Raw genomic sequence first — 26,632 nt, 5'->3', positions numbered from 1 at the left:
ACATGTTCATATCCAAGTAATTTTATTTTATCACCAAAGAAATCCCATGTTAAAAAACCACATCTGGCTGTGTGTCACTTACTATTTAAGAAGTACAGGACCATTCAATTCCCATTATAACCAGGTTCCTTATGAAGATATGCAATGGCAGCACTGCAGTAACCATTAGGTACAACAGAAATTGCCATTCTAACCATATACCCAAGAAATCACATACTACTCACTGACTGTCAGTAACAATACTGGACATAATAATTGTTCAGAGTAATATTAGTAGAGCACCAGGCTGTTCACACATGAAACATACAATGGGATTGTATTATCACAGGAGAAAATTGCTTAAATTAAATTGCAATGGTAGCTCCCATGGTTAAATGTTTCAAAATACCCGATATGTGTGAAAGTATTGTAATGGGGCAGTAACACAGGACATGTCCAAGGAGAGAGTGTACCTTTTATGAAAAAAGGGACAAAAATATCAAATATCAAATATTTACTGGTTTTATACAGTAGCTTTTGATATTAAGGATTGAATTTTATTTACCTGCACCCCAGTCTTTGCAAATTCAGATTACAGGAGCAAGACTTAGAGGGAATGAAGCATTTTATTACGAATTTTACAACTGGCCTGTGAGACAACCTTTTTCCAATTGTATCCAAAAATGCAATATATAAATAGACATTTCACCAAAATATGGATTTAAGCGCTTCTTTAAATGCTATCAATAACTCTTGATAACAAAAAGGCTTTTTAAAAACCTGAGCTTTTGCTTTTTCGAAAACATGTTATGGTATTGGAAATTCAAGAAATTTAAGAAACAAGGAATAACTATTACAAACCCTTATACTAATGTTGAAAGCTATATCTACAGCAAAATGGCACCTTACAAATATGTGGAAGAAGGATATTTTATCAAAATAGTTTGCATAACTAACAGAAAATGAAATGAATAATGTGCACAATTGTAGCATTAAGTCTGTCCAACTAATTTGACAGAAATGGTGAAGGGCATGCCTGCTCTGAATGGGCTGGACACACAGTAGCTCCAGGCCAGCTCTTGTCCATGACTAACAGATGTTATAATATTGCTAAATACAAAGGCATCAATCAGCTTTGGAATCAAATGCTTCACAAATTTAAGAAGAGCACTCGATAATCGGTGTGCTCTATTTCCACTCCAAAATTCATGTGAAAAACAATTTCAAGATACATTTCTAAGGTTTTTTTAGCAACAAGGCAAAATTTGTACCTCATTTTCTGAAAGCTGTCTTCTGTATTTTATGTCAGCATTTACCAATCCAATACGGGTATAAAAAGTCCACCTTACATCACAACAAAAGAATTAAAGATTTTCATATTTACAATTATAAAAGTGGATTTCCCTGTACATTAAGCAGAAAAAAATATAATAATGAAAAAATAAGTTTTTATATAGGCATAATGTGAACCTCTTTTGAGCTGTTAATCCTTAGTTTCAAGTTTCAACACACTTTTGCAATGATGTCTACCCAAGTGTTTAAAATATATTGCTTAAAGGAGCAGTTAAAATGTCCCACCACATACAGATTACTTTTTAAATGTAGGGTAAGTCATTTTTCATTAATTTTACACTAGAAGTTAATCCATCCTAAATTTTTGGGTTAGACATCAATGTATACAGACAGTATGGAGGAGATCCCACCTAGTAACCACCTAACGATGCAAGAATGTAATTGTTTCTTAGTGACAAAGCACTACAAGCGTGTAAGGTCATGCTACTTTTAAAGCAGCTGCAGAAATGCTAAGCTACTCTATTATAAAAGTTTAGAAAGCAGAACTTTCAACTATTTTTCAAAACCATTGTCAGCTTCTAAAAAAGACATACTGAATATATTCAGAGCTTTTATAAAAACTTCAGTTCAATGAATATAGTGATAGTTGTACAACACATACTGTACATTTCCGCCTGTACACAATGAAAAAGATAGCCTATTAGATAAACAGTATAAAAGAGATTTACTATACATACTGTTCTGATTGATACACTGGATTTTAAGGATGATACAGTACAGCATACAATACCACACGATTGTCAGTTATGAGTTCCAATTAATGTATTCTAGAGACAACACAGTCTTATCTGAATACAAGAAAACACACAGGCATTCTGCTAAATCTACATTTTCTGGTAGAAGACAACCTATGATGTAAAAACATCCGTTAAAATCGTACTGGGACAAAATGATGCTGTTATAAAAACATTTATATATTAAAAACCATTATATCAAAACTTGAAAAACATCTTAAAGCATTCACATAAACTTATAATACCTTGCAACATACAATATGGCCCAACGTGGAAGTTGTGACCTTTTACGATGCATACAATGAAATGACGCAGTGACTATGAAAAAATATACAGTACATGCTCAGTGAACTACTTCATTGGGCTAACCTTATTTTCATTTTATTAATTATTTGTAGTTGTGTTTCATTATATCTATTATGTATTTTATCAATTGTAAGTTACCCTGGATAAAGGTTTTCATTTTCAGATTTTACTGTCTACTGTATTGATACTCTGATTACACATCTACAAAATAAACCACATGATGAGGAAGCTCACTTTGTTTCAGAGAAGACCCAACCAGCTGAGATCCAGAAACCAGTTTTGCATTCTGAATGGATTTCAGTATTTCAAAATAGAAGGAACAAGCACGTCAGTTCCCTTGTAACCTACGATTAGGTCTGTGCCAAATGACTGCTATTGTACTCCATGTAGCGAGAAGCTTTGAAGCGCCAATTAGCCATGAAACACATCATTTTCCGCTTTTTAAATACAAGAAGTGTGTAAAGGGTCTTAATATACACACTTATTAGCTGGAATTTGGCTTGTCATAAGCACTTGCTTTAAACTGATAATGGCTTGTAATGTTGTAGTATCACCCATCTGCAGCTTAACGCTGACAGTAGGACATACTCTCATGCCAATGGCAATATGTCTTGCTCTTCTGTGTTTAACGTGATTTACCATAGTAACACAAAATGCAAATACTAAATGCAAAACTAAAAAGATTAGCACATAACTTAATTCATGAACACTTTCCCCATCCATCCATTTTCTAACCACTTCTTCAGATTCAGGGTTGCAGGGGAGCCAGTGCCTATCCTGGCAAGGAGCAGGAGCAAACAGGGTATACGCTAGAAGGGATGCCAGTCTATCGCAAGGGCACACACAGAAACAGACACGCACACACTCACACCAGGGCCAGTCTTCCCAGAAGCCAAATAACCTGAAAACACTAGGAGAGCATACAAATCCTATACAGAGAGCAACGTGCTGCCCATGATTCTACAAATGAAACAAAAAAAAGGCTTACACAATTTATTATTCTATAGTTACTTTTGTCACTTTTTGAATTTGTCACACGTGTGCATGTGAAATCGTTCATGCATGATATGAAAGCCATTTATTCTTGGTAAGGATCACAGAGGCACAGGGTGCAAGGTAAGACTAAGCTCAAGACAAGGACAAGGACTAGGGTTACCAGTACATTGCAGGCAGCACACACGAGCATGACATAAGAAACAGCAGGGGGGGAGAGCATGCAAACTCCACACAGAAAGTATTCCAACCCAGACCCAAGAGATGTGATCCAGCAGTGCTAACCCAAATTCTACAGTTATCATGATCTTTTGGCGCACCAGAACCGGCCACTGTCTAGGGAATGGTATTGTGCGTGCTAGTCATGAGCAACAGGGATCGGATCCCAGCAGGCTGATGTCACAGGCTGATGCCTATCGGTCGCTGAGGCTGCAGTGCAGGGAAGCAGGAAACCGTGGGGGAAGAGGGCCAGTCACACATGGAGTGTCTCGCGCCACAGCAAATCAGCAGCTTCCACTGGAAAGTGTGGAACGTATTTGACTCATATCTAAATTGAATGTTCAATATTAGACTGACAGGAGAAACAACGCATGTCAGGAAGACTTAAAGTGTGTGCACTTGATTGAAGGCCAAAGAAAATCATGGTTTCCATGAAGCTGTAGCCTGAGTATTTTGATGGCCTGGATTTGTTTTTTACATATCTTAGAAATACAGTATTCCCTTACTATACTGTATGTGAGCTTATGCAGTTTTGTGTATTCGTGCAGAATTTTATGTATACCATTTCACCTTGTGAAACCCCCAAAAGTTTGAGTGTACACAAGTTCGAGAAACAGCCATGGTGCGTGTTGGCTAGAGAGTTCTTTTCACGAGCAGCCACGTGGTCTGATCTCGTTCTTTCACAGTCGGCCTCCCTTGTGAGTAGATGTGTCCGCAATTCCTCTCACATTCTTAGTGTTCTGTGCAGATCAGTGTACATGATTGCACTGGGCATTGATGGTTATTGATATTTCATTGTGCAAAAAAGTGTTAGGAATAGTGATTTTCTAAATAAAATATTAGTTTAATAAGGAATAAATGAGCAAATTAAAATGGCTCCTAAGTGTTTGAGAAAGGATGGGTCCAGTGTTGCTCAGCGATCTAGATCTGTGACGAGTTTAGAAGAAAAAATGTTAAGTGTTTTATAAGTTGTGTGAAAGACTGTGCAAAAGAGTTGTGGGTCGGCTCTTTGGTGTAAATGTATCTACAATTCATACAATAAAGGAAAGTAAGGAAGCTATCAGAGTAAGTGTAAGAAGTGGCACAGTGACATCGCTTAAGGTCTTGTACAAGCCATGTGTCGTCACAGCAATTAAGTAAGAATTATGTCAGAAACCCATTTAAAATCTAACCATTCAATAGTATTTTCCAAATATAGTGTTTTCTTTGTGACCTCTGATGTTATTGTTTTACTCTATTTGTCACTCTACTGTAGGTAAAAACAAATATCTGAGAGATTTTGACTTCAGTTCCCCTAACCCTATTTTTCTAAAAGGGTCTTCAGCTTACCTACTGTACCACCCTACGTTGAGGGCTTTCAGGAACACAACAAGAATTACTTATTTTATCTAAAACTGCCAAAATACAAAATAGCTCATAGTAATCACAAATAGTTTTGGATAGTTGCTTTGCAAATTATCAATAATCTGAGTAATCTCTTCATTAAATGGATTTTAAGAAGTAGATCGCTCGTTTGTTTTTACATGTGCTACATGCTAATAAATTTAATCTAAAAGCACTAATAACAGATCATGTCTGTGTCTGAGAAAAAAGGCTTTGAAACGGGTTTTTATAGAAAAGAAATACAGAAATAATGAAAGAGAAGTTAATCAACACAAGTATTAAGATAATATACAGTAATACGTACACTAAGAGATGCTGTTGATATTATCTAGGTATACTACTTTCAAACCCATAGCAGATAGTTCTACAGTACACCATCGGTCCCCTTTCAAAGCATCACTTGAGAGACAGCTCAACAGCAATGCCATGCCATCACAACAAGATTTCCACGGTAAACGATAATTTCACAGCAAAGAAATAGTCACTTTGCTTTTTCTTGGAACTTCTGGCTTTTGCAATTTCATCAAGGTTTATCTGTGTTTCGACTATGTTGCCTGCAAAACATTAGGCATAACTGTGAATGTCAACAAACACACAACTTCACTTCCACCAGCTTTAGTGTTTGAAACAGTCCTGAAGGACTAAATATCAGAAAATGTAAACACCAAATTCTCATTACCATTATGATGAATGATCGATTATAGATCTACTTTAATGAATGATCTAGGCACAAGGTCATTTAGCTGAAAATGAAGTTATTTATAGTTAATAAAATTGAAAACTGCATTATGGCTAGTTTGTAAAAATTGTAGAGATTTCTAAGCACATTAATACAAAATATAAAAACAATAAGTCTATACTATACAGTTACTGTATAGATCTTCTTTATATAAATCTGTATCCGACCACTTTTTCCCATCTGAATCAAGTAGGTCAGATGTTTGCTGAGCAAATTAACATATGCAAGTAACTCACTGCCTACCAGTTTTCAAACAGTGATGTAAACCGAACTGGACAAGCATGGCACCCAACAAGCAAAGATCAAAGAGTTCACTCTGCTGAACGGATTTTCCTTTGAAAAGCCAACCGTAGCTAATTACAGCACACTAATAGCACTGATTGAGTCTGTTCTTTACGGCATAGGGCGAACTTCATCATTGAAAAACACACAAAACACCAAACAACAACCCCAGAAGAGTTCTAAGCCATGTCAGAGCAAGACAATTAGCAATTTCTAAGAGTTCTTAACCTTTTCTTCCTATGAGATCCCTTTTCAAGAAATCCCCTCTCAATAAGCAACCTAACAAAATGAAAATAAAATCAAACTGAAGTCAAAAATGTATTACAAATAATATTAAGGGTGACTATAAAAGCAGAAATGAAAGTCCACAAATTTGCTATGGGTACCGTCAGTCCAGATTCAAAGACTCGCTACTTCAAAAAGACAGCACAGGAAAGACATAAAAATAAACTATGTGCTTTGGTTTTATGAGCAGAGTCATCATAAAACTACATGATATATTAAGCAAACCCCTCCTGGAATATTGTGGTCAGTTTCTGTCACCATGCAACAAGATCGCTACTCCAGAGGCAGTACAAAAGAGACCAGAGAGTCTTATTTCTGATCTGAAGGGAATGTCATACTTCTATAGACTAAATGAACTGAATCTTTTTTAACCCAGAGCGGAGATGATTGTCAGGACTTGACAGATGTATTCAAAATCCCGAAAGGCCTTGACAAAGTCAGGGGGATTTTTGCCCCCTGAGAAACACAAAGACCCTGGTTACACACGATGAAATTGAGATTTTGGCCATTCATGACAGAAAACAAAAGGCATTTTTTACACTGTCGAATGTGGGAATCTGGAAGCAACGTCCAGAACACGTATTGATGCCAACATCTTGGGATCCTCTAAGAAAGATTCACAAAATTCATAAAACACCAAGCTACTACCAACCAAACTGGAAAATTTGAGACAAACGGCCTTGTCTTGTTGGTAACCTTCTTTGCATGCCATCTTAAGTTCTGCATTTAACTGGTCCCAAGATTAATCAAACTTAGAACTAAAAATACCAAAAAATAAATGTCTGATGCATATGCAACCTTGAATCAAGGTGATAATATTTTATCCTTGTCCATTTCCTTGGCAACACCTCAATAAGAGGTTCACAGCTCTTGAACTTGAATCGTCATATTCAGTAATTCATTCTATATTTTCTACTAAACTTACTGATACATAGTCTTTACCATCAGATAGTTTTTGAGCCCCAGCAGTTGATATATACTGCCACTTGAAGTCAGGTGTCACATTGTAGCAAAGCTGAATCAAAATCCTTACATCGGAGTTGACTGGGGGGATTCGTTTGTGCTGAATCACGGGTATAACACATTTCATTTTCTTCAAACTGGTACTGTTTTTCTTAAATACTTCCTATCACGTTGACCAAAGAGTCGATGTTCATAAGATGAAGTGTTTATTAATCACGGTGTTTATGTTTATGTGAATCTTAGATTTGAACTCTTAAATCGCTGGGTTGTCCTGACAAGAAAACACCTTATGAAGAACAACATGCTGCTCATGTTCAGGGATGAAAGTGTATCTGTAAGGTCATCTGGCAAACCTTGACAACACTTGAAGAACATACTGTTTGTTCAGGACAATAACCTGCACACATCATACAGCCTTTAAATATGTTTTTTTTTCTTCTTAAAACCTCCTTATTTTACTGCAGGCAAATGAAACCTATTTTTTAGAGATTAGATCAATCCGGGAAGTTCTAATGGACTATGTTAACAGAATTCTGTTACATGTATGTTCTAAAGTATTGCTACAGTGTGAACCAAATCTGCACCACAATGTTCCACAAACATCTGGCCCCTTTTCCTTGATAAACGTCTTGAGTGCAGATTCATCTTTCAAAAGGTACTGAAGAACGCTCTGCTGCATGAGGTTAGAGATGTAAAACAAAAATATATAATCATATTTCACAGCATATTTGTCTTTTACAGGCAATAAAAGACAATTAAATATTCTTCTGTCCCCTTTGTAATCCGCTTTTAAAACTGTCACAGAGATAGTTGGTTATTAGTATCTCCATCCTTACATTTTTAGAAACCCTTTACCCTTAGAGGGTGAGAAAGAGGCAGAGGTTACCCTGGCAGGCATGGGGTACATGGAGAAACTTCACCCTGGATGCGATGCCAATCCATCGCATAGCACAAATACTGGAGCACAATGCAGACATGCTAGTTAACCTGGACAGCACGTTTATCATCTGTGAGAAGAAACCAGAGTACCTGGAGTAAAACCCATGCAAGCACAGAGAGAACATGCAAAGTCCAACAGACTGTGCTGGATTGCAACCCAAGACCCTGGAGCTGTGAAGCAACAGCACAACTCACTGCAACCACTGCTGACCAGTCCACACCACCTTGAGTGAATCTGCTACGTCAGAAAGCTTTTAAACCCTTAAGACATTAACTTAGCTTTACTGGAAAATCATTCTTTGTCAATTTTCTGAACACTGTACGAGCATTTGACACATGGATATTCATTACCTCTTGTGTGACACATAGACAGCTTGTCCATTACCCCTTGTGTTTCAGACTGTTTGTCTGGGGTTTGCCACTCTGACAGATACTCTTACAGGGCTCACAAACCCATTGTGTTACAGTACATAGATGGATTGCTTATATAAATGCAATTCCTACTGCGTGTCATCAGACTCTGAGGTATTGGATGAGGTAACCTTGAACAAAGTTTAAGTTTTTAATCAACTGTAAAAGACCCATAAAAAATCCTATAGGTCTACCTAAGAAAATGCTTAATTCACCAGTTTAATTGACTACCCAGGATGCGACGAAAACCAGAAGACATGAAGCCCTGCAAGAGCTGAGCTTGAGACCTGCTCTTTAACAACGCCCATGCCCTGCAGAAATAGCACCCAACTACCTCCTACAAAACTGTGACAACTGGAAAACAGCTCCTGAACTAATGTGGGATCATCGGCACGAAGCTCCGGTTATCAAAACACTCATTTTTATACAGATTACTCAGACACAGTAAAAGCTATAATTATTCACAACGACAGAAATTACTACACAGCTATGATGATCGGTTGTAATAGTACGTTATTCATAAAAGAACAACGCGCAGTTGTATTGTTGGTTAGTCGCCATGCACTTGAATAGGTGAACTGATCCTCTGGGGATTACATCGCTTCTCAAATATGACCGAACATTTTCAAGAAAACAAGACAAAATCTACTGTTATCCTAATGGTGCAGAACGCTTTGGAAAGTTTATTCAGGTCGACAGAAAGCAGTTTGATAACTGGTAGGTTTAATGTGATATAGTATTGTTTAGCTTGTTTTAGAAAATCCCACAATTACTGTATGACCCCCGCTTGCTTTTTAAACTACTCGCGAAGTTGACCACCAACTGGAGATGAAACAGCCAGACTTCTCTAGCGCACCTTACTGCAGGCTTTGCCTTTTCCGTCGTGATTTTATTAATCAATGAAACTTTACATCTGGGACTTTCGAAAGTAACGGATATACTGTAATTTCTGCGCGTTTAACACACTTTGAAAAATCACCTACGGTATGAAAAACAACCTGGCAGATCATAGAGTAAAATCAAACGGCAAAGTGAAATTTTGTTTTTCAAGAAGTCAAAAAAAATTGGAAGGATTTGAACTGAAGAATAAGTTAACTTTTCCAATAACTATTTTTTGACTTTAGACATCAAATAAGTGATCATCACGATAAAACGAGTACTTCTCGCTCACCATTTGCATCAGCTTTTTCTTCGTTTCTTCTAAGCTGGGCACTGCCATTCACCGAATCCGTGCTCCCACTGCATCCGACGCTTTTTTTCCTCTTTTTTTTTTCTCTTCATCCCAGTTTTTCAAGTCTCTTCCCAAGAAGACTGTTGTGTTATGACCTCGCCCCCACTGCTCAACCATTGGTGCGTCGTCCGCATTCCCCAACGCTGATTGGCCAGACGGCCCCTCAATCACATTCCAGCGGTCTGTTGGCCGGAGAGAGAGGTGCTGCATTCCAGCGGCCCACGTGACCCGTGAGGTGGCTAGTTCTTTGCACAGCTGTGCCAGCATCGAAAAACATCATTCCTCCATCCCGCGGCGGAAGACGGGTGAAGCCATGCTGGCGCGCAGTTCGCCTCCTTCTGGATAGAGACCACATCTGCTCGCATTAAGAAGAGTGTTTCCAAAGAGCAAGATAAACTACCCGTTGCATGCTGCTGTATTTTGTAAATGTGTTTTTTAAGGAACTTTCGCGATGTATTTAGATGTTTTAGAAGTGTTTGGGAAGGATTCGACCCACGTGTGCAGCATATTGTCAAAACATATTTTTTCACCTCAGAAATATCGCTAGACTACGCCCTCTGTTATCACTATCACCGTGGCTGAAAAGCTGATCCACACATTTGTGTTCTCTCGCATTGACAACTGTAATGCTCTACTCGCCGGGGTTCTTAATCTACTTTGAACAAACTGCAGTATGTCCAAAATTTGGCAGCCAGAATCCTGACCAAGTCAAGTGCAAGTGATCACATTACTCCTGTCCTGGAGTCCTTGCACTGCCTTCCTGTCAAATTCCATGTGGACTTTAAAACCCTCATGCTCAGCTATTGTATAAGGCTCTGCATGGCTTGGCACCTCAGTACCTGTCTGAACTATTATGGCCCTACTCCCCACCTCACAACCTTCGCTCTTCTAATTCTTGTCTCCTACAGTAGCTGTCCCCCAAGCCAGTCTACATTGTATGGGTGACAGGGCCTTCTCCTGTTATGCCCCCAAGCTCTGGAACTCTCTGCCCAAGGATATCAAAGACACCTTCTCTAAACTCCTTCAAATCCAGACTCAAAACCTTCTTCTTTAGAAGAGCTTTTGCTTTACTTTAGTCAAAGTGCACTCTTGTTGGCAGTGATTGATCTAAGCATCTTGAGGTGAAATTTAATTTTTTTGGAACAATTCAGTACATGAGGGGGGCATTATGTTTTAGATGAAAGTCTTTATTCTTTACAATTACTCCTAATGGGCACTGATGAAACAGAATAGGTACAGTATGCAGATTGGTTAAGTTCTTGTCTTATTTTCAGATGTTTTCCACACCAGCAATAAACTATTCCAGGAAACACAAAGATGCAAAGAAGTATTGGAAATACTAATGATTTTACTGGCTATTCCTGGCAGGTGAGGGTGATTGGCCTGGCCAAGTGACACTCTCTTGTTTGAATAGTTGTGACCTCTGGAGACATGTAATGGCCATGTAACATGCAGGTGAACAGTCAGAGTGAGCTCTCTTTGACTCTCTCTTCTCAACATATCTCTCTCAACATATCTGGCCTCCTTTCCAGATATTCTTTGTTCATTTGGTTCAGTTAAGGGCCATATTAGTTGTTGCCAGAACAGAATATAAATTTGTAAATACTGCATTCTTTATTGAACACATCTTCAAATGCTCTTTCCAATTCGACAGTCTTCCTCTCCTAAATCCGTTCTTCCCCTTTCGTATACTGTATTTCAAAAGGACTGCTTCTTGGGCAGTTAGGTCATAAATACTTCTTGTGAAGCTGAGGAAACCACAAATATCATATGTGTATGATACACATGTTTTTTATATCTTAAGGTCATTTATGCATTTAGCATTTTCTACTGTATCTTTATCATTGTCTATCATCCTTCCCCACTATACATGAAATGGAGTTGGAGCAGAGTACTGTAATTAGTAAAAGTGTAATTAGTAAAAATTAATAAAAAGTGAGGTAATCTGCTGTGTAAAATGAGAGCCAGCATTTCTGGGGGATAATCCTCATTATGGACCGGTGCCCCATCCAGGCTTGGAGGGGGGAGTCATTTGCTCCCCAGTCCTTAATGCCACAGAAACCAGAACGACACATTGAGTTTCTTTTTTTTAGATATCTGATATAAGTGAAATAAACACAGTAACAAATTATACAGTTTACAGCCACTTTAAAGAAGAGGCATATCCCTTCAGATACCAAAATATATAATGAACAAGAGCAGTGACTTAACAATCAACACTTTCCCCATATAATAAATACAGCTGTATTGCTTTGCTAGAAATAGAAGAACATGCCATGACACCATTATTGCACTTGCATGTTTGTACAAAACGAGCTTAACACTTATTCTTCTGAGTAATAGGGAGTGTTCCTCTTGATTTTGATTACTAAATGCATCTTTGGGAGAAAATCAAACAGCCAGCCCATGTGCTTACAGCATTTACACACTCTAATTAGGGGTTCTCAGATGATTGTGGTTGGGGAGCCCCCTTTTAAGAAACTCAGTCTCAGTAACAGCTCCATTTTAAACATAAAAGGGAAAGTACAACAATGGGTGCAGCATAAAAGGTATTAGAGCAAATTCACTGTGTACGGAGTATTAATTTTATACGGTAGTAGAATGGAGGATAGTATTCGAGGACACTAGCTGAGTAATACTACTATTTCAGACAAAAACAAATGTGAAAATTAATTTTCCCTAATATTTAATGTACTTTGTCAACATGTTTAAAATATATTTTAAATGATACATACACTCTGGATATTCACCATTTTAGGCATTAGTTATGAACGTTTTAACATATTTACATATTACATTTACTTGCATGTACTTTTGCACAAGGCTTCTCTGAAAGAATGCACTGAATACTAATTATAGGCTCCCTAATTGTGTGAAGTTTTATGACTTTCTTATTTCAAATGCATCACTAAAAGTGTTCTGTGACTGAGAATGTTTTAAAAAAATTTATGCCTGAAGAGATATCCTAAGTTAAAAAATTAGTTTTTGATACTATTCATACTGTATTATTCACTCAAAAATAAAATAATTTTTTATTATTCTATTAATGAAAACTATATTTTTTAAAATTACAGAGAAGGATTAATTATTAATTATTTTTAAGGGTATACTGCTGCTTTGTTTTTTTAGGTCTGTAAATGAACCATGCAAAAATGATCAAACTTTGACATTACAAACAGTTGTAAAAATAATTAGATACCACTAATTCTAGGCATAGTGTTAAAGATAGCAGTATGGGTTAGGCTAAGATTGAGGGCAGAGAACAGTAGGAGTTTTTAATACCACATTTCTGAGACTCTATTACATTAAATTTATAAAAGATAAATTGTTGTCACTTGTCAGATGACATGTATTGTACACAAGATCAGAACTTTGCATGCACGTATCAAAAACATAATTACAAAATAGGAAACACTGGGAAAGAGGATGCTGACTGGTGTTTATGTTGACTTTTTACTGTACATATTCCAGAGGATGTGAAGAATCCATTAAAATAGTGAACAAAATGTTAAGACACAACTTTTTAACTATTAGTCTTTAGGGCAAATGATGTTGCTACACCCTAGTGTAGCAAAGCCATATTTAGTATGTATATTGAGTTCAATATTTTTCGTCACAATATATCAAAGTTAACTGCTACACTGGAATCAGTCCAGAGAAGAGCAACTAAATACATTCTGGGGCTAAGGGAATGTCATACTGACAGAATGAAGGAACTAAACCTGTTCTCAAACACCTTAAGAATTTGTTGCATAACAAAGCATGCATTTTCATACCCGCCTCTCACCACTTCAAAAATAATATTGCTCTAGCAAATGGGTAACTTTTGAAGTAGAAAAGGAGATGCCATCCTTATGTCATAACTGCCAAGTACCACATCCCTCAACATTGCTCCTCATAGCATTTGCATTCTTGATTTTTAATCCCATCTTATCTTATCTATTTATCTTAACTATCTTAATGCCTTTACTATATTAACTACTATAGGCTTACCAGAAATGATAGTGTTTTTAATATGATGATTCAGTGTGTTGTTAGGATAAAAATAAGTCTTATTGGGTGATTTTCCATACCTTGGGAAATAATGCTAATTTTGTTTAGGGGTTTTCACCTTTACAAGTGAGAACAGGACTCACTTCCTTAGCCCAAGAGGTGTGGGAGTATGAAACAAGCTACTCAGCCATGATATTGAAGTTGATACGCTGGCTTCTTTCAAGAAACGACAGCAGTTTATTGAACAAAGGATCAAAAGGTGGCAAAGTTGTAGGCATACAGTACATCTACTAAACCTGAAATGTGATTGTTCCACAACACCTTTATAGTGCTACTGGTATCCTGGAAACGGAAGCGATCCCATGTGTGATTGTGCCTGTGTTGCACATCTTTACTACAAAATGTATATAACAGTTGTCAAACAAAATTACATCATACTGTAAAAACAGTGCTTTTATTGAGTGTTATCTCTGTGCTATGGCAAACAAATGACAAAATGTATTAAATCTAAATATACAAGTAAGCAATTAATACTTTGTGTAAAAGGAAGGAAATTCCAAAATGTAGTACTTTCTTTCAAGTCTATATAAAAAATTTTAAGGTTAAAATCAATTCAGCAGTTGACATAAATAAAATACATTTCGCAGACTTTTAGACATCGTCACCAGCCACAGAATTATCCAGCTTCACCATAATACATGAAGGTCAAAGCTGTTTATGGTAAATTTGTATTTAAGAACATACTGTAGATAATTAAGGTTACCAATGCGAGGAGGACATCTGATCCATCTAACACATTTGCTAGTAGGCGACTGATCAAAGGATCTCATCCAGACATTTCCCGAAGGAAGCAAAGTTGTCAACATCAAAAATGTGACTGGGTACATAATTCTAGAATCCCAAACCTATGAATGAAGATTCCTGAAAGAATTCCCATCTACTGCAGCTTAGTATTGCATACACTGTGCTCATTCCTTTTAAGAATCATTCTCATTATCTTACTCTGATTAAGGGGTTCTAAAGCTTTAATGTCACATTCACCGTTTTATTTTTGTATGTGTTAAATTCAGCACATAAACAGTATTTGTACATTACAAATGTCCTGAAATACGTCACGTTTAACCTGCAGAGGTTGTGTTAACTTTTCACTTTCAGGTTCTGTGAAACATGCAATTTGACCAAGGGTGCCCAAACATTTGCATACAACTCTACATTAAGAAGGGTTTTTACAATAACTAAAATGGCGAAAGTGTATTGCATTATTCTGGTACACTGCAATGTTTATTAGATGCAGCAATTAGTATAACATACACTGGTAGGTATTTTGGTAACATTCTATTACATGTATAATTTTTCACAATAACATAAAATTCTTTTGAGTATCAACAAAGTTTGCTAGTTACAGTACGAAATGCATATTTTTTATACAATTGAAATGGGAAAAAAAGACCGATCAACACTTTCCTTGTCACTCCATAAGGTGAAATCGTGAGTTTCCATAGAACTGATTAATATAAGCTACATTAAAGTTTTTTTTCCCAGCACTTCGTCTACAACTTTGACAAAGTAACCAATAACAGAAATAGCAAATGCAGAGCTATTATAATAGGAATGTTATAATCCTACATAAATCAGAATGACACCAATACTGTTAGAAAATAGTGTGTATATTCAAGACAAATCAGCATTTGAATTGCTGAACACATTAGTCCGACTCATTGTCTCCATTTGGAGATGCATTTATCACACTGCAGTTATTAAAATGTTTACAGCCACCTGATACATAGGAGGCCCAGCCTCTGCATTTCTCTCTTTAACCAATAACTTCAGATCCCCTGAAAGCCTCTGGTGTCTTGTGCAACATTTTTGTTTTGAAGAATGCTGATTACATTTATCAATTCAATTATTATTTTTTTAATACAAGTGTTTATGCACACTGTGCATAAAATGACAATGATTGTTTTTTTTTTTTAAATCTGGCTCAGTATTTATTCCTCAAGACTAAACTGTTGATTAGAATAATGTAGGAGTGGGAGGAGCCAGGGCAAATACCGGTAAAAGTCGACGCCCACTCTGAAAATGACGGCTTTACGCTCTCGTCTCTATCCCGGGACTGCCGCGGGAATGGTCTCCCCTTGCGGGGCGGTCTGCGGGTCCCTCCAGGGCGTGCTAAGTGTGTCTTAAAGGGCCCCGACAGCTGCGGCCAGCCCTTAATGAGCCAGGACAGCTGTGGCTGCTAATGCCACGCATCGCCCTTCATCCAGGGCTCCGCCTCTGCACTGAACACGCCCCCCGCGTTAGGCCACACTGCACATTTCTCATCTCTGAACTGAACACAATTGATATGATATTAATAATAGATTATTCGTTTTCTTGATAGTGGCATGGCAAGATAGTGGCATCTTGCAAGCTGTCCATAGCAATCATTCAATGATTCAATGATTCTAGGTCAGCCTGCAGCCGTTTTGTCGACTCTTCAATATGCAATTGCTCATCGATGTAGCTTTTTAACAAGAGGAGAAACAGGAAAAAAAAACTGTTAAGACCACATATTATTATCCATTAACGTTTCCAACATATGAACCAGTTTTAACTTTACCACCGTCAATATTAAGAAAACATAATTACCATACACAGTACAGTAGCTCATGTTTCCCAATACCCATATCAGGAGAGTGAAGCATTAAAAAAGTAAATCTTCAGTTTCCTGGTAAGCAAAATAGACAATCTAGCCACATTCTCACGACTCCTTTTTGTATTTTTTCCCCAAGTAGTTCTCTTTCCCACAAACATTCTTGACATTTCATGTGGTTTTGACTGCCCTGTTTGTGTGAATAAACAATTTGTTTTTTAAAAAAAACTAAAAACCACAAGCCAAATCTGAATAAAAAAGGAAATCAAGGACATGTGCTCCTGTTTGAAGCTTATTCCCACTGGACTGTTCAGTTTGAGTACCTGTAAATGTATGAGTAAATAGCTTACTAAATATCCTACACTCCTTGGCAAGTCTGATTAGAAGCTCTGTTCACTAGACCACGAACAGACAGAATAAACTCCAGAAATATGCTTGATATTATCTGCAAGAAACAGATTTCAGTTAAACAAAACAAGGTAAAACAATATATTAATGTATACCATGCCATTTTTGCATTATATTTACAGTAATGCAGGAACTGAACGAACCAATGGTCATCCCAGTGTAATTCACCCACAAATTTCCTGATAAAATCAATTTACCAATCATTTTTACTGAAATGCCCCAGAATAATACTGTTCATAAAATTCAAAAAGGGCATTAAAACCCCCTACAAGAGATGACTACTTCTTCCTGATCAGCAAAACAGTAACATGTGCTTGTAAAGAAACAAGTAAAAGATACTTGCTTTTATGTTTCCCACATTGAAAAATAAAAAGGAGAAACAACGTTTCTGCTCTAGAGCCTTCTTCAGGTGTGAGCCAGAGACAAAGGAAGTGAGAATATAAAGTACAAAGAACAAAGGTGAGAATGAATTTGTTCTTTATTCTGCTCCCCTTTATTTTTACCACTTCTCTCTCTCACATCTGAAGAAGACTGCATCCAAAATGTTGCTTAATCTTTTCTATTTTTTGTGTGGAATTAACCTTTAACCTTTAGCCAAACACGCCAACACAGCTCCCTACTTGAAAATGTTTGTGGCACACCACAAGCTGCAGCACGAACCACACAACAAGTAAAGCTTCAAAGCAAAGACCTGATAAATTCTTCCATTTCTCGCCTGTACTTTTCTATCCTGCCAGCAACAAGCTGTGTAATGGTTTCTGGAGGACGTTGATGTTATATAACATGATGTACAGGAACATCCAAGAAAAGTTAAATATGGTTCAAGTTATATTTTGATTGCTTTGTCTTCGAAAGAAGAGTTCCGCCTTTGAAGCCTCAACGAAGACAAGCACTATTGTCCATTAAAAACTCAAACTTACCACACACCATTAAGTGATAATTACAACGTACTATACATTAACGTAAGTACAGTAAGTGCAACGAGACTACCTCCTTTAAAGGCACAGAGAACAATAAGCCCATTCATTTTGACCCTGAAACAATTACAACGTTAATGCAACGCATCAAAGTCCAAAGCTTAACAATATTTAGTAGAGAGGCACTACATACATATACAATAACTTAATTCACAAACTATACTTATAATCAAAGGTTTTTGAAATATGTAACTCAGGTAAGATGAAGCCAATGGCAACATACAGTACGTCTGCAAACTGGCTTTTACAAGTATTTCTCACTAACAGAATAAACAGGTTGTGGAAGCAGTTTCGAGGCATCAGCTTTACACCTTTACCAGCAGATGGCGCTTGTAAACAATTTTATGCTGCTAGCTTTTCCTTACTAAGTGGCCAAGTTAAATCCAGGGGATGCCCATTCTAGAGATGCACCAGACAGTCAATATCAGAGCAGCACTTATTTAATGAGGCAACGCACAGACATCCTCTCACTTTTTCTTCTGGACCTATCTCTGACTACAATCGGAAGTCAGCCAGACCACGGGAGTCAGATGGCACATGCAAAGATAATATTTTTATGATCGTGAACCTTGCACTATTAAGTTACAAATAACTTCAAATTGGTTTTCAAACAAAACGTACAATTGTCTTTGTTGATTAGCAGGGATGGATTATGGAATTTGTTTTGACTATATAAAGCTGGTTTACATTATGCAAGGTAAACATATGGGCGGAGGGGTGGCACTGTGGCTAAGGATCTGGGCCTGGGACTGGAAGGTTGTTGGTTCAAATCCCGCAGCTGGCAGAGGAATCCTACTCCATTGGGCCTCTGAGCAAGGCCCTTAACCCCAACTGCTCCAGGGGCGTTGTACAATGGCTAACCCTGCGCTCGGACCCCAAGCTTCTCTCCCTGTCTGATGGAGAGCAAGCTGGGGTATGCGAAGAGACAAATTCCTAATGGAAGAAACTGTATATGGCTAATAAAGTGATCTTATCCTATCTCTTATAAGATACACTTTTTTCCCCAAAACACGGTTAAATGAATGAGTAATAACAGGAAAAGAATAAGAGGCTCCTATGCTGAACAGTACTCTTCCAGCAACCTGAAGCACCACAAAAATAAAAGAGAAATGGTTAGTGTGTTAGCTACAAAAGCTTTAAAACAGATTATTATCAATCCATTCCTGAACTCTCCTTCCAAGAGAATGCCCTCATTCCAGAACCTGCACTCCACCGGAGCCTTTCCACTGGATTCTACTTTCCCTACTTTTTACAACAAAATACACTGTAATACCTACACTTTACCGTGGTGTGACACGTTTTAGTATATTTTATCATCTTGGAATACAGACTAGGCACAGGGAAAGACCTTTGGAGAAACTGTGTGATTTTAGTCACTTTTCTTCGATGGATGTTGTTTTCTGCTGCTGCCTGGGCCATTTACTGGAGCTGGCTTATTCTCGAAGTTCCAGTCCACCGGGTTGAGAAGCTGCATTGTCTTTTTGTGTGTCCAGATGGGATTGATGATGACAGTGAGGAGCGCCAGGCCAGTGAAAAAGATAATGCGCTGAAGCAGAGGAATGTGCTGTCTCATTGCATCCCAGTGGCACCAGCTAACCCACCACATGTAGTAGGTCAGGACCATCCGGCAGTGAAACAGGTGAATCATCAGCCACTGGTTGACCTTCCAAAAGAGTGTTTTTGCCCAGCCAGCCTGAGGATGAAAATGAGAGTTACGGTATAACATCAGTGAAAGCCATTCATTAATTCAAAATCCATCCATTTCCTAACTGATTCTTCCAAGTAAGGATCGTGGTGAAGCCAGAGCCTATAGTTTGTTCTCTACAAAAACTGCTGAAAAACATTCTTGCACTGTCCTCCGTTTTTAAATACGGTAAATCCCATTGAGACTTCACCTTTTCACTCATCCATTACCTTTCTAACTGCTTCTTCCAATTCAGGGTCTTGGGGTTCCCAGAACCTATCCCAGCAAGCAATGAGCGCAAAGCAAAATGAGCGCTAGCTCCAAATTGTTTTTAAAAACAAGATTATATTTACGAACATTTTTTTCTAGACAGAACTGGTACTCTGTCCTATATAAACAGATACGGTTTAGTTTCGAAGCATTTCCCCAAAACGTTAAAATTCTTACATTATGTGGTTATTTTCATTTCATGTGACTGATAACCACGCTAACTGCACACCGCTGCAAATACAGTTACATCAGTGCCATCAGTCCATTAACCACACAAAGAACTGCAGATTCTGAAGCAATTATCTGTGATCATATACTGCAGGTGTTCAGTATGTCGTATACAAGAAAAAATACTTTTTTACTACAAGTTTAATAAAAAAGTTCAAAAAGAGGGCATACTAATCTATTTTTTATGCAAAGAAGAGTTTTACTGTTTAAAATTAAAACATGTGTCAGGCAGCATTTAGTATACTGCTTCTCACACATTTAATTTAATTAATTTGTATTGCACCTTTCATCACAAAGTATCCCATATGCTTCACTTACAGGAGGGGAAGCCACTTCATCCACTACTGAGATGTAATGAACACAGTCGTCATTCAGTGCCTGAGAACATACTATATTACAGAGCCAGTGAAAAATGGAAATGGAAATCTACTGAGCCCGCTGAATTAGATTCAAAATGTTAAGAAGTCCAAAGCGGAATTCAGCATTGACACCTCTACTTTTATGACAGTGTCATGAGATCTTTAATGGCAAAGTGGTCAGGATTTCAGCTTACATCTCATCTGAAGGATGGCACCTTCTATGACAGTGTAGCTTGGAAATTTTGAGCCCAGAGAAAAGAGCACCACCTACTGGTCCACCAACGTCACTTACAGTAGCAACCAGGTGAGCAGTCTATATCTCAGTATTGACCTGACCTAAACTTGCTTTGCTGATGAGATCTAACAAGATCAGGATAAAAGGTAGCAATGCCCTAGAGCTGGCACACTATTTACAAGAGCGATATGCAAGCAGAAATACAAGCCATTCTCTAAATGATAACCCCCTTTGAAGCATTATAGTTTTGTCTAGAGATCATCCTAAAAGATTCAAGGATAAAATATTTAATACAGTCTTCAAAAGAAAAAAAACTTGTGGCCTGAAACTCCAGCTACCTTAAAATTTAAGAAAAACACAAGCTCTATGCTTAAAACAGTTCTCTTTCCTTAAAACTTTGTATAAAAAGAATTATGCCATTTTCACATTTGACAATAATGCATTCATAACCTCAGAATCAATAGCCATACATGTATTTCTATTACCACATGACTACCAATTATATCAGCGTTTATACTCACAAAACCTCATCAAGCTGCTCAAGTCTGAATCTACTCCTAAATCCACTAGAATATTCTTCTTCAAAACAAATTGTATCTTTCGTTACAGTATATATGGGAATACTCGCAATGGACATGATTTCACCTGCAAAAAAAAATGTACGAAGATTTTTTCTACTTGATCTGTATAGCAGGCAACAATGATGAGGGAATCACCCACAAAATACCAAAATATAAATTATAAAGTTGAAGTGAAAAACATAAGGCTCAGTACTGTAAAGTACATGACAAGCAGCCTAATATAAAATGATGAAAAGACTGTTCCTTTTGATAAAACTTGTGACTTTCTGTGGTTTTGAGTTCCTGACTGTGCTGCCAAATAAAAAAAAAGACAGACAAACAGGTTGTTTTTGTCAGATGGTTTAAATGTGACTTTTGAAAACAGCTCTAAATCCTCATTTTCAAGACTAGAACACTAGAACAAAGGGCGGTGAGAAACTATAGCCTGTTTCAGCGGCAATCGCCCCCACTAGAACTGACAAAGCCCCCCTGCCCGACTCAGTATCAATGAGATGCGAAGTTACAACGAAGTGGCATTACAAACCTTTTGTAAAGAGGGGGAAATCGCATCCATCACTTTTTACTTAAACAAAAAAAAAGTAGAACTAGTCCATCAGATCTAAAATTTAAGACGGCAACAGTCTCAAAGGTATATTTGCTTTGTTAAAAAGTATAAGAATATATTCAGGGTTGTACCAAGAGACATGAGATATACCAGTTCAATTCATTCCACACTGAGTGGCAATGCAGTGTCGCTCATCACCAAATCAAACATTGCAACACTGATGAATGACGAATCCCTAAAATATTTGTCGTGTTTTGGTTTTTTTTTTTAACATACCTTCAAAAGCATCCAGGAAATGCAAGTAAAGGGAGTGCTCATTTCGAGCAACAGCGTCACCATAGGAAAATAGTGTCCGATATGGTCCCAGATCACAGCGCCCAGAAACCCTGCCAGGGCAAAGAAATGGTGGACGGCCAGGGGCAGGTCAAAGGAGCGGAACACTGCGTTGGATCCATGCAGAGCCACGTTTTCAAAGGAGAAGAAGGCCGTGGCTGTGAGGATGCTGAACCAAGACCAGTCCTCCTGGCCCCTGACTTTGTCAGCGGAAACTTCCGAGTCCAACATTAGCGCCCATAAGCCAGCAAAGACGCTTTGAATGCCAAAGACAGCCCGGGTGGCAGCAAGGTCCCAGAAGAGCTTCTCTTTGGCTGTCAAGGAACAGTACGTCTGGGAGCAGCAAAGTGAGATGACATGAGCAACCAGAAACACTGCGCTGTAGAAAACAAAGCCCAAAGCAATTATTCTGTAACGCACATCCCAAGACGAATAGTCCATATCAAAGACGCTGGAGAGCACAGTGCTTTCTTGGTCAGACGTCATTATTCTTCTAGTGCTTCTATTTCCCCGCACCCTCCCCGGATAATGAGTTTCAGCTTCAGCCGCAATGCGCTCTGCTCTAAGCTAGCATCCATCCACAAGCCAACCACAGTGACCTGAAAAAAAAAAAAGGAAATAGGATGAAATGTAATGAAAGTGTCCACAAGGTCACACTTCACAAATCGAAGACGATATGGCGTTGGAAGTTGAATATTAACAGTTTCTTATACGGTATGTGCATTTACATGAGCCCATAATCAAATCTGAGTTTTGGGCACAGAGGCATCAGTCACTCCTGACAGGGAGAATTAATGAGGCGAGGTCCTCTTCTCATGGAAATATATTTTTAAATAACCAATCGCAGAAAAAAAAAAACATCCATGCAAAACATGCACAAACAAAGAAAGGACGTGGGAATTCCTCCGGTAGGACCCCAGACCCTACACTAAACCCAGAACTCTGGTGCTGGGAGGCTGTGGCTCCCAGACAACACCTCACGGTCTGGCTCATGCACCATGAGTATTCTGATAAAGAGCATAGAACACATCGCAAATTTGGGACTTAACGTACGCTTTGGAAATGCCAAGCCTTTGTGCAATTCTGGGGCTAGATAAGCACAAACGCATCTGTAACTATTTTGCAGCAGCATGTAATTGCTGATTTTCTTCACTGAGGTCAGCACAGCCCTCCCTTATCTGCTCCCTCAGCGGTACTTTCTTCACATCCCTCTGCGAGGTTTGGCAAAACACAGCTGCTCAACCTGCTCTTTATGTTTGTAAGGTTGCTGGGTTGTCAGCATACTTGTGCCTTACCTTATGGAATGATTCAGTATGTCTGCTTTTTCAGTCTTTACCGAAGTTACACAGTACTGAAACAGATCAAGTGAGATACTGCTTCTACTGTAGTATCCCCAAACCAGATGCTACTGTCAAATTTTCCAAACACACCTGTCTTTTCACTACAGCTTGTAATGTGTATCAAGAGGCATTAAAATCACAATAAATGATTCTGGTTTTATCTATCCTCTATCTTTTAATATTTGACCAGATATATAAATGTGCAAATTATGAGTAAAAATCATTTCATTTACATCACTCCCTAACTGTCAAATTAACCATTTATCTCGGTCACTTGCGTATTGTAAGACACCATAAATGGAAGAATGGTTTGTAGATGTGAATGTCATCATCATGTTACTGCATCTTAAACTGTAGTTACAAAAAGCAGGGGTAAAAGATTCTACAAAAAAAGACACAAAAAGCTATTTCATTCCTTACAATGGAATCTTCTTTTATCAGGCTAAAATAGCAGACAGCCTGCAGATTCTACGTATTTATATAGTCTACTGGACGATGCTAAAACATGTCTTCTGTAGTTAAGTTAGTGCAAAAAGCTAGTTGTCCAGTGATCTTATGATCCTGATCACAAGATCTGAAGCCAACCAATCATTTATGGGATATTCTAGATCGACACCTGATAAGAGAGTTGACCTTCTCACAGAAGAATGGTGCCGCACAATTCCAGATGCTGGTACATACTATGCCTGTTATTTGCCATGGTTATACCATTCTCACTTTACAATCCACTATAATATAAATAAAAAAGAAATATAAATCTCAAACTGCAGTTCAGAACATAGGTCAGGCTTGGTCTGTGTACAATAGCTGTAATGTCATACTGCATCTCAAAAATGAAGCTAAGTCTTCCGAGTGGAAGATACCTCACTTTTGCACCACAGGGGAAAGCACTCCTACTGAAGTGCTCTGACACACAGCCAATTAAATATCCCTGTAGAAACACCAGCCTTAGGCTGTGAACACCAGAGGGCAGAAGAAATCTGTAGCAAGTCACTAGGAAGTAACATAACGCTTTCTAAAAGTAACCTCTGGCACTCCCCAGGGAACATCTATAACTTCCTATTTTTTACAAACACCCTCAAATTAGTTTTACGGACTGGACTTTCAGATCTTCTAGTTCCTATTCGTATTATTTCAAACATAATAAATAGAATGTTTTCACATGTGTATATCTAGCATGTTATCCATCTGTGGAAGAGATATAGGACATAATATGTGGCAGACTTCAAATAAACTGATATTTGTGCAGGGGTATGGGGTATTTCTCACACTTTTCTCAAACTGTGACATTTGTGAACACTTTTAGCTTAGTCTGCCGCCTACTTTTCTGGTACGTGGCATCCCACCAGATTCCAGGGTCTTCCAGCACTGCATGCATGTTGAAAAAATCTGTCCTTCAACAAAGCTGCCTTCACAGCAAAACAAAATACACAGAAAAGCTTATTTTAAACCCAATTTAAAGCCTAATAATGTATACTGCTAAACTATTGGAAATAAGTATTGAGTAGGGTGGCACATTGGTGCAGTGCATAGCATTGCTACCTCACAGCGCTGGGGACCCAGGCTGCTGTCTGCGTGCAGTCTGTATGTTCTCTCTGTGTTCTTATGGGTTTCCACCTGGTGCTCCAGTTTCTTCCAATAGCCCAAAATCATACTGGTAGCTTCACTGGCTTCTGGGTAAACTGGCCCTGCTGCGACTGTCTGTGTGTGCCATGTAATAAACTGGCATCCAGTCCGAGGTGTATCCTGCCTTGTGCCCGCTGCTTGCCGGGATAGGCTCTGGCTCCCCTGCAACCTTGAACTGAAAGAAGTGGCTAGAAAACAGGTGCAGAGAAGTATTAATTACTAGTGTACTTTGATGTTTATAGAAGTACTGCATAGGCTATTGCAACTAAACCTTTTACAAGTAAAAGAGCAAAATCAGACTAAAGGGAAGTTTCATTCAGTCTATAGCTGCGAGACTGGAATTAAACTAGGCAACACAAAATGACTTCATTGATCATAGCCGGACCAGTTTAATGCACTTCCCCAATTCAGGGAAGATGCTGGAAATACAGAACAAAACCTATAAAACATGTTAGAGAGTGTCCCCCCAGGACTAAGAAGGTTACAAATGAGGGAACATGTAGAGCACACTAGTACACCTTAGACCACATATTACCTGAAATAGCATATCATATGAAGTTTATTGGGATAGTTAAAAATTTCAAAACTTCCCAATATAACCTGCCACAACTACTCACATAATTCAAATACAGTAGCTATAAACCCCTGTCAGTCTATATATTGGTGTATTTATTTCTTCAGAAATGTGATAGAAATAACATGAATAGAAAGTCTCAGATGAGCTCCAACACTGGTTCAAATGAGCCTCTGACACAGCTCATTTCAAACCTCAAACACTGTGCTGGCACAATTACTAGTCAAATAAATGACTAATCAATTACACATAATAATCAGTAGCGAAATGTATACATTAATGTATTAATTACCCTGCATGTATTGATTCCAAACGGTGACCCAACTTTATTCTAGCTTCATACTGTGCCATCGAAGACGGAACTGATACTTTAAACTTCCAAAAGGTTATTTACGCCACAGCTAAACTAAAGTCTCTGTTTATTCACTCATTTAACTGCCTATTACTTTCGGGGAGGTTCAACACTATCAGTAACAAACCATGAAACAAACGCCAGTGAACTGAATAGATTCATAACCACTTAAAAGCAACAAAATGTGTTCACTCAGTTTTCAGTTCCCTTCTCCTTTTTGCTTTTCGCAAATAATTTCAGTAAATCTTGTCCCCACAGCACTGAATCAAAATTGAAAAGAACCGGTGCCCAATAAGACTAACCTGGCAAAACATTACCACTAGAAGTGTGCGTTGCGCGAAACCTACTGTTAAAGCACTACAACCTTCGGTTAATAGCTAAATACTATTGTATTATACAATCATTTCAAGCAATCGATTTCCGCAGCAAAGTTTTAACTTACCTTCAACCTCAACGCAAGTTTAAGAGATGAAAATCATATGACGTGATTATGTTTTACGCGTGACAAACTTGCGGAAGTCCAGCCCCAGTTCAGGGACTTCTCCCTTTCGATTGGTGCACTGGTGCATTCGTTTCCGAATACCAAGCAGTTTATAACATAAGCGCAATAGTTCAGGTGAAGTGTGTGTGTGTTGGCAAGTACTGTATTTTGCGCAATTTTATATAACGGTATTGAAGA

The 26,632-nt window shown here is 38.1% G+C and overlaps 2 protein-coding genes across 6 annotated transcripts in view; both read right to left on the bottom strand.

The window, feature by feature from the left end:
• arhgef10 (Rho guanine nucleotide exchange factor 10) overlaps nucleotides 1-9,915 on the bottom strand; it is a 107,105-nt gene extending 97,190 nt beyond the window's left edge. For all 3 annotated transcript variants that reach the window (XM_088626483.1, XM_088626482.1, XM_088626484.1), the window contains exon 1: nucleotides 9,758-9,915. The gene's annotated coding sequence lies outside the window, so the exon portion shown is untranslated. The remainder of the gene's footprint in view (nucleotides 1-9,757) is intronic.
• A 6,457-nt stretch (nucleotides 9,916-16,372) lies between these two features.
• Nucleotides 16,373-26,474, bottom strand: cln8 (CLN8 transmembrane ER and ERGIC protein). 3 transcript variants are annotated; one of them, XM_088626478.1, is made up of 4 exons: nucleotides 26,396-26,459; nucleotides 24,944-25,215; nucleotides 22,005-22,660; nucleotides 16,373-19,520 (listed from the first exon to the last, which is right to left on the bottom strand). In XM_088626478.1, exons 3-4 carry the CDS (start codon nucleotides 22,545-22,547, stop codon nucleotides 19,197-19,199), a joined length of 867 nt encoding a protein of 288 aa, XP_088482604.1. In that variant the 5' UTR covers nucleotides 22,548-22,660; nucleotides 24,944-25,215; nucleotides 26,396-26,459; the 3' UTR covers nucleotides 16,373-19,196. The 3 variants fall into 3 exon arrangements, with proteins under 3 accessions (XP_088482604.1, XP_088482606.1, XP_088482607.1); XM_088626480.1 differs by lacking the exon at nucleotides 24,944-25,215 and having other exon boundaries at nucleotides 26,396-26,474; XM_088626481.1 differs by lacking the exons at nucleotides 24,944-25,215; nucleotides 26,396-26,459 and adding an exon at nucleotides 23,357-23,380.
• Nucleotides 26,475-26,632: the final 158 nt, after the last annotated feature.

The sequence above is a fragment of the Lepisosteus platostomus genome, chromosome 3 (genome assembly GCF_059453375.1).
Source record: "Lepisosteus platostomus isolate fLepPlt1 chromosome 3, fLepPlt1.hap1, whole genome shotgun sequence".
NCBI classification, from domain to species: domain Eukaryota; kingdom Metazoa; phylum Chordata; class Actinopteri; order Semionotiformes; family Lepisosteidae; genus Lepisosteus; species Lepisosteus platostomus.
This window is presented reverse-complemented; position numbering and strand designations above follow the sequence as displayed.